This window comes from Podarcis tiliguerta (genome assembly GCF_965153285.1).
Source record: "Podarcis tiliguerta genome assembly, chromosome: 18".
Taxonomy (NCBI): Eukaryota; Metazoa; Chordata; class Lepidosauria; order Squamata; family Lacertidae; genus Podarcis; species Podarcis tiliguerta.
The window spans coordinates 4,729,317-4,738,173 of record NC_139551.1 but is presented as its reverse complement, the minus strand read 5'-3'; the positions used below and the strand labels follow the sequence as shown (position 1 = coordinate 4,738,173).

The following is an 8,857-nucleotide window of genomic DNA, read 5'->3' as shown; positions in this document are numbered from 1 at the left end:
ACACAAACTAGGGCAGTATACAAATTTAATTAATTAAGAGGAAGAAGAAGAAGAAGAAGAAGAAGAAGAAGAAGAAGAAGAAGAAGAAGAAGAAGAAGAAGAAGAAGAAATTAATAGTAACAGCCACTCGAGTGTATCGAAAGCTGGTCTCTAATTTTGTCTTAATGAATTACATTATCTTCGCTCCTCTGATTTCGTAAACCTTTGCTTAAAAAGTCTCCAATTCTGGGATCACTCCATTTCTCATTTTCCCCAGTCTCCCCATCTGATTATCTGATTGCCGTTTGTGGTGGGATCAACCACGTGGCTAGCGAGAAACGATAAGCCTGCCTATCAGATCTCAAGTCCAGATTGTGGCTTCCTGGGGAAGGTGGGGTCCAGAGGTTGGAGGCCATAAAAGCCATGGGGTCGAGAGGCTGAAGAGTTAAGCGCCAGGCATCTCCCTCCTTGTCAAGCATCAAGATGTGGAAACTCCGCCAGGTTCTTCTGCTACTGCTGTCTTTCTCCTTGGCCCAAACAGGTGAGTAAAAGCACCATGGCAGATGATGCACCATGGGGTTTCTTCTCCCTGAAATCCTCCTCCCAGCCGTCCTTCCCTCTCTGATCACGACTTGACTGTCTGTCTCCAGGCACTGTGGTCTTCTGCAAGGGATGTTTCCTACATTCAGGGTGTGGGTGCCCTTTTCTAGTGTTGCTGTAATGGCACCGTCTGTGAACCAGAGGCCGGAATCAGCACAGGGAACTGAGGTGATTATGCCATTGCTGGGTGGCAAAGCCGATCCAGACTAATTGCCTTTGCCTCCAGTGAATCCACTGGATTCCCTAGCAAACCAGGATTCCCATTCATTGCCTGATTCTTCCTTCCTCCCCTGATTGATTCCAAGCCACCGGTTTTCCAAAACTAAAGAAGAAGACAAATTCATGGGGATCAGTCAATGTCTCATTTCAGAAGGGGAAATTGGGAGTTCTACCTTGAGGTACAGAGTACCTGATGAAAGCCAGATTTGGGGGTGAACACTAGGGGAAGACCGTAGCCCTGTAGGTATCATGGTAGCCATAGCCTTTTGCTGATGTGAGTTTAGAGTTTGCAATATTATCTTCATTTTACTAAGCAGATTTCAGGCCACAACAGTTCCTGGAGGCTTCCTGTTCTATCAGGGCACAGACTGAAATCTGAGCTGGGCATGATAAGAGGGGAATCTGTGCTGAATCAATACAGAGCTGAGACTAAGGCTGGGGGATCTACTAACAGGGGTTAGTCACCCACCAAGGTAAATGACGCTGAGTGGGGGTTGGACTAGCTTCTGGGATCCTATGATTCTGCTCTGCTTTATTCTCCTTGCTTTTCCCTTGGGGAGGGGCTGCAGCTCAGCGGAAGTGAATCTGCTTTGCATTGCACAAGGTCCCAATTTCAATCCGCAACAGCATATCCAGGTTGGAGGTCTCCTTTCCTTGGGAGCCACTTTTGGCAGTCCTTGCAGGAGAATCCTGAGCTAATGGAACGAAGGGGGTCTTCCTAGGCTGCTCCGTGCTTTCGCTTCTCTAACTTCCTTGCTAGGAAAATGAAGAGTAAGCTCATTGGGATGGTGACTCATTTCTTTTGCCACTCCAATAACTTTGGAAGTGTGGAAGACACCCCGGAACATGCAAGGAGGAGGAGCTGATCTCTGCATACGGTTCTTGCAGATCCATTGCGGAGTCAGATTGTTGGGGGGCACGAAGCCAGGCCCCACTCCAGACCCTACATGGCTTACTTAGAGGATCTTAAGGGCTCTTACTGTGGCGGATTCCTGGTGGCGCCCCAGTGGGTAATGACGGCTGCGCACTGCGATCGGTAAGTCTCACTAATCCCTCCTTGGTTTTTAGCAGGGATGGTCATAGAATCAGAGAAGTGTACAGTTGGAAGGGACTGCAAGGGTCATCTGGTCAGCTAAAGCACCCATGGCAGATGGCCATCTAACCATCAAGGGCAAAGCTAGTTGCATGGAAGAACCAAGGGGGGGTGGTACCTGGTCTTTTGCACAGGGACCAGGAGGGGATTGAGTCCTAGGATCTCTGACATTAACTGATGCTCTGTTTCCAGCAACTATACGGTCACCTTGGGGGCACATAACATCTACGCTGAAGAACCCTCTCAGCAAGTGTTCAGCGTTGAGGCTAACTACTCACACCCTGAATATAAAAGATATAACAAATATAACAAACACGTCTTATACAACGATATCCGTCTGCTCAAGGTAACTTGCTCCAAGCAAGCTCTACTTCTATCTTCCCCACCAGGTCAGTGATCCTGAAGGCAGAAGGAGCCAAGGCTCTTCTAACCGTCCCAATGTGTGCAGCATAATGAACTAGACATTGCGCAGTTTACCCTGGCATTGCATGACCAAACTTCCCCTCTGAGGCAGCCCTGAAATGAGTATATTCGGAGTAGGCGGCTGCTTGAATTTTTTATGTAATTTTGAGAATGTTGTTCTTAAAACGGTTTCAGTTGTGTTGTTTTGGTCTTGAAATCTTTGCCACAAAGCAGATGTGGGGTGCAGTAGAGAAACCCCATCGCAGTCGCAAGACTCTTGCTGGTACAACCATCCAGCTGAACGTGCGCCATTAATATTATCCATACCGTAATATTATCATTTGGTATTATCAATACAGTCTGCTGATTTCTTTACCCAAAGTTCCCCATTTTAGAGACACTAGACTCCTCGAAGGGCTTCCTTGAGCAAGACTAAACCAATGAGCTCTCTCCCATCTCTCCTTTCCGCAGCTGAATTCCAAGGCTACTCTGAATGAATACGTCCAGATCCTGCGCTTGCCCAGATTCGACCGAAACCTCTCCAATGGGACTCCCTGCAGTGTGGCAGGATGGGGCCGGGTTTACAAAGACTGGAGACCAAAAAGACTCTATGAGACCAATATCGCCATCTCTGGTTGTAGTCAGAACGGGGAGCCATATCGTTATATCAATGACGGGAAGGTCTGTGCCGGGAGACTCGACGAGCCTGAGACTGTTTTCAAGGTGAGAGCTAGCAGAAGCAGCAAGGGATGGGATAAGGGGGGGGGGAGCTGCACGCCTTCCCCAGTTATGGGTCCCACTCTTCTGAGGGATTATTCTCCTCTCCAGCAAAAGGACGCGGGTGGCACTGTGGGTTGAACCACAGGGCCTAGGACTTGCCGATCAGAAGGTCGGTGGTTCGAATCCCTGTGACAGGGTGAGCTCCCGTTGCTCGGTCCCTGCTTCTGCCAACCTAGCAGTTCGAAAGCACATCAGAGTGCTAGTAGATAAATAGGTACCACTCCAGCAGGAAGGTAAACGGCGTTTCCGTGCGCTGCTCTGGTTTGCCAGAAGCGGCTTAGTCCTGCTGGCCACATGACCCGGAAGCTGTTCGCCAGCTCCCTCGGCCAGTAAAGCGAGATGAGCGTCACAACCCCAGAGTCGGCCACGACTGGACCTAATGGTCAGGGGTCCTTTTAGCTTTACCTTTAGCAGCAAAATAGACATGGGCAGATGCCAATCTACTTACACGTGGCCTGACTAACCCAGCGCCTTCATAGAATGTCTGCCAATTCCCAGGGGTGGATGTCGAACGATTCCATTCACTTCTGTGCTTCGCAGGGGCTCCAAGGGTCCCCAAAAGGGAAGGTAGAGTTGTTTAGGCTTGCATCCTGCTAAGGGCTGCTGCACAATTCCTCTTGTCCCACTGCTTTTCCAGGAGAAAACAGCTCTGTGGAGCTGAATCAGAGCAAACAAGAAAGGAGTCTTCTGCAGATTGCTGTTTGTTCCGATTTAGAGCTAAAGAGCTGGTTTTCCCTGGGAAAGGAGTGGGATGAGGGGGAAACTGCTCGGACGGGACAAGCGAGCCCTATGTCCTACTGAAAGCAGACCCACTGAAATCAACACTCATTGTGTTTCATAATATTATGGGATGCCACCTTTGGTCTGGTTCACATTTTGAACACAAGCAGAACTGATTGCTTTCTGAACTAATAGCGGAACTGAAATTCGGTTATCTTTGATCATCTAGTTATCTTTGATCAATAGTTCTCCACTCAAATAATATATACATAAAGGAGTGCACTAGCAGAAAGAGCACATAGAAATGCATATATTGGTAAAACTAATGTACAAAAATGCAATTAATTAGAAAGACATTGCCCTCCAAAATGTGTATACAGTGGTGCCTCGGGTTACAGACGCTTCAGGTTACACGATTTTGGGTTGTGCACCGCGCCAAACCCAGAAGTACCGGAACAGGTTTCTTCCGGGTTTCGGCGCATTTGCAGAAGAGCACTTTGCGCATGCGCAGAACCACTGAATCGTGACCCGCGCGGGTGGGGCGGGTTGCGGAAGTTCCTCCCGCACAGATCATGTTCACAACCCGAGGTTCCACTCTATTAGGGGGAATGTCCACCAAGGTCTCCTCTCAGAATTGACTGATCCAACCAACAGTAACCCAGCAGCTTGCCCTGGTTCAAGCTCCAGAGTTTGCCACAACGTGGATCCAAATCTTCCCCCAGGTGCCATCTTTGTTCTCTCTCTCCTCTCCACAGGGCGATTCGGGTGGCCCCTTGGTGTGTGATGGTGTGGCACAAGGAATCGCCTCGTATGTCTATCCCTGCCCTCCAGCAGTTTACACTCGCGTTGCCCATTACCTTCCATGGATCAAGAAAACCATGAAACTGTGAACAGAGGAAGCAACCGCGGTGACATTGTGCCTTCTTTCCCACCCCTAATGCTTTTGCTTGCTGAATAACCTGCTTGGCTTGCATTCTGCAACAAAACACACACACACAGAGAGGAGAGAGAGAGAGAGAGAGAGAGACCCTCAATGGCTGCGAAAAAGGAAGATCTATCAGTTGTTTCATACAGGATGGTGTTTGGTTAAGTGCCTTCACTGCCTCCCCTTGAAGAAAACCCTTCCACGGACCTCCATCTCCCTCAAACAGCTCCTCCCTTCTCCCTTACTCCCCCTAATGCAGGGATGGAGGAACCTGTGGCCCCCAGATGCTGGAGTCCAGCAACATCTGGAGAGCCAAAGATGGTCCAAATGTCTGGATAGCAACTTGTTCCTTTAGATCAGGAGGGAAGGACCTCTGACTCGCGAAACGTTGCTGGACTCCAACTCCCATCAGTCCTGGCCAGTTTAGCCAAATGTGAGGGCTGATGGGAGCTGAAGTTCATCAACATCTGGATGGTCAATATGTCAGCCACCTCTGCTTTAGATGATTCCTCTGGCTCTTCTTCCCAGAGCCCCACAGACCTGCCATTGGAACCTGCATTTTGGGACAAGGTCAGGTCAAGCACCTTGAGGTTGAGGGATGTGGGACGTGGTCCTCTCAGCCAACACGGAAGGACTCTATCTCATTTCTAAAGGGTTTCCTCTGTGCATTTCATCAGCCCCCCAAACACCATTCTAACCTCTAGGATTCCTAGATGCAGATCCAAAACACTTTGGCACCCACAACATCTCACAAATAACCTTTTCACAAAATAAACTCCCCTAGGCTGTGGGTTAGGGACGCGGGTGGCGCTGTGGGTTAAACCACAGAGCCTAGGACTTGCCGATCAGGAGGTCGGCGGTTCGAATCCCTGCAATGGACGGGGTGAGCTCCCTTTGCTCGGTCCCTGCTCCTGCCCACCTAGCAGTTCGAAAGCACGTCAAAGTGCAAGTAGATAAATAGGTACCGCTCCGGCGGGAAGGTAAATGGCGTTTCCGTGCGCTGCTCTGGTTCACCAGAAGCGGCTTAGTCCTGCTGGCCACATGACCCGGAAGCTGTACGCCGGCTCCCTCGGCCAGTAAAGCGAGATGAGCGCCGCAACCCCAGAGTCGGCCACGACTGGACCTAATGGTCAGGGGTCCCTTTACCTTTACCATAGGCTGTGGGTTGCGATGTATTGTAGGAATGGAGGAGACATTTAATATTCAGCCTGGATTGAAAGTTCACACTTTCCGAAACATGGTTCACACCAAAACCAGTCATCCTCCAAAATTAAAATTTCTCCATTTTGCCGTTCAGGCCTCCAGCCAAGCCATGTTTATGGGAATGCATGTAATGGGGGGTAAAGTGTGTCTTTTGATGCATGTAATAGTTTTTTTTTTAAAAAAGCAAACAAAAAATGCATTATCTTAGGGCAAATTGCTTTGCAAAAAATGTGCACAAATCAGCACAATTGTGTACCAAAGTGTGTATCCAAAGAAATTCACATTAAAATGCTGTTGAATCTTCTTGAGTTTTTCTTTTTTAAAAAAAAAAAAATACTCTGCAAACTTTTAGAGATACGTGGATAACTGAACTTAAATGGCAAAGCTGTCCATGGAGGCGGAGGTCAATTCTGTGTCCAGGGCAACTGTCTCCCAGCTCCATCTGGTACGCAGGATGAGACCCTCCCTGCCCGCGGACTGTCTTGCCAGAGTGGTGCATGCTCTAGTTATCTCCCACTTGGACTCCTGCAATGCGTTCTACGTGGGGCTACCTTTGAAGGTGACGCGGAAACTGCAATTAATCCAGAATGCAGCAGCTAGACTGGCGACAGGGAGCGGCCGCTGGGACCACATAACACCGGTCCTGAGAGATCTGCATTGGCTCCCAGTACGTTTCCGAGCACAATTCAAAGTGTTGGTGCTGACTTTTAAAGCCCTAAATGGCCTCAGTCCTGTATACCTGAAGGAGCGTCTCCACACCCATCGTTCTGCCCGGACACCGAGGTCCAGCTCCAAGGGCCTTCTGGCGGTTCCCTCATTGCGAGAAGTGAGGTTACAGGGTACCAGGCAGAGGACCTTCTCGGTGGTGGCACCCGCCCTGTGGAACACCCGCCCCTCAGATGTGGAGGAAATAAGCAGCTATCTTCTCTTTTAAAGACACCTGAAGGCAGCCCTGTTCAGGGAAGTTTTTAATATTTAACGCTGTATTGTTTTTAACACTTGATTGGGAGCCGCCCAGAGTGGCTGGGGAGACTCAGCCAGATGGGAAGGGTATAAATAATAAATTATTACTACTACTACTACTACTACTACTACTACTACTACTACTACTTAGGTGGCTAACCGGAGATTGGAAAAAGAAGGGAGGGGCCGGGAGGGAAGAGGAAAACATGAATCAAAATTAAGGCACCAATTCATAAAATAATAAGAGTTGGAAGGTAAGACAAGGGCCATATAATACAACCCCCTGCGATGCAGGAATCCTTTGTCCAACGTGGGGCTCAAACCCACAGCCCTGAGAGTGGCTCCCCATTTGTGGAATTCTCTCCCCAGAGAGGCTCGCCGGCCGCCTTCGTTACGTATCTGTGGCCTTTTAGATGTGTTTCCTGGAGGGGTGTGTGTGTGTTATTGGTTTGTTTTCATTCTTGTTTTTGTTTCATTATGCATTCTTGCAATCTCATTTTGTATTGGATGAAGGGCTGGCCTTTTGTTGTTGTTGTTGTTGTTGTTGTTGTTTAGTCATGTCCGACTCTTCGTGACCCCCTGGACCAGAGCACACCAGGCACTCCTGTCTTCCACTGCCTCCCGCAGTTTGGTCAAACTCATGCTGGTAGCTTTGAGAACACTGTCCCACCAAACTTTATTACAGTCACAGACTAGCATAAGATACAAACATGGAAATAAAATAAAGGTACACAAGACTTAAAGAAGAGTCGGATAAAAGCAAATAGTTAAACGTGGTTATAACTCACATAAAATTATTGTTATTAATAATCCAGCATTACAAAGCCAGAAGAAGGAAGGAGGGAAGTCAACTCTTAGGATTAAATGTAAAGTAATGTGTATATGTATAGTATGTAATCATAAAATCAATAAAGATTATCTTCCAAAAACAAACTTGTATTATGGTCACAGACTAGCATAAGGTATAAACATGGAGATAAAATAAGGCTTAGACTTAAAGAAGTGGTTATAACTCACTAATAATAATAATTAATAATAATTGCAAACTTGTATTATGGTTACAGACTAGCATAAGATACAAACATGGAGATAAAATAAGGCTTAGACTTAAAGAAGAGAGGGAGAGAAGCAAATAGTTAAAAGTGGGTATAACTCACAGAAAATTATTATTATTACAAACTTTATTATGGTCACGGACTTGCATAAGATACAAACATGGAAATAAAATAAGGCACATACGACTTAAAGAAGAGGGGAGAAAAGCAAAAAGTTAAAAGTGGTTATAACTCACATAAAATTATTATTATTGTTATTACAGTATTCTTCTTATTATTACAGTATTCTTCTTCTTATTATTAATCCAACATTGCTGTTGTTTAGTCGTTTAGTCGTGTCCGCCTCTTCGTGACCCCCTGGACCAGAGCGCGCCAGGCACTCTTGTCTTCCACTGCCTCCTGCAGTTTAGTCAAACTCATGCTGGTAACCTCGAAAACACTGTCCAACCATCTCGTCCTCTGTCGCCCCCTTCTCCTTGTGCCCTCCATCTTTCCCAACATCAGGGTCTTTTCCAGGGAGTCTTCTCTTCTCATGAGGTCGCCAAAGTCTTGGAGCCTCAGCTTCAGGATCTGTCCTTCCAGTGAGCACTCAGGGCTGATTTCCTTCAGAATGGATAGGTTTGATCCTCTTGCAGTGCAATGGACTCTCAAGAGTCTCCTCCAGCACCAGAATTCAAAAGCATCCATTCTTCAGCGATCAGCCTTCTTTATGGTCCAGCTCTCACTTCCATACATCACTATTGGGAAAACCATAGCTTTTACTATACGGACCTTTGTTGGCAAGGTGATGTCTCTACTTCTCAAGATGTTGTCTAGGCGTGTCATTGCCCTTCTTCCAAGAATTCAACATTACAAACTTTATTATTGCCACAGAGTAGCATAAGATACAAACATGGGGATAAAATAAGGCACAAAAGA

General features: G+C 47.3%; 1 protein-coding gene across 1 annotated transcript; it reads left to right on the top strand.

Moving 5' to 3' along the window:
- The first annotated feature begins 447 nt into the window (after positions 1 to 447).
- Positions 448 to 5,575, top strand: LOC310668252 (granzyme E-like). Its single transcript, XM_083421276.1, has 5 exons — positions 448 to 520; positions 1,687 to 1,834; positions 2,084 to 2,237; positions 2,765 to 3,016; positions 4,549 to 5,575. The coding sequence occupies exons 1-5, from the start codon at positions 463 to 465 to the stop codon at positions 4,681 to 4,683; spliced, it is 747 nt and encodes a 248-aa protein (XP_083277402.1). The 5' UTR covers positions 448 to 462; the 3' UTR covers positions 4,684 to 5,575.
- Positions 5,576 to 8,857: the final 3,282 nt, after the last annotated feature.

Bases quoted from the DNA above. Each gene is read 5' to 3' on its own strand.
- LOC310668252 (XM_083421276.1), top strand. From the start codon at position 463: ATGTGGAAACTCCGCCAGGTTCTTCTGCTACTGCTGTCTTTCTCCTTG. The intron at 2,238-2,764 runs GTAACTTGCTCC...TCCTTTCCGCAG, and splicing joins ACGATATCCGTCTGCTCAAG to CTGAATTCCAAGGCTACTCT. The intron at 3,017-4,548 runs GTGAGAGCTAGC...TCCTCTCCACAG, and splicing joins AGCCTGAGACTGTTTTCAAG to GGCGATTCGGGTGGCCCCTT.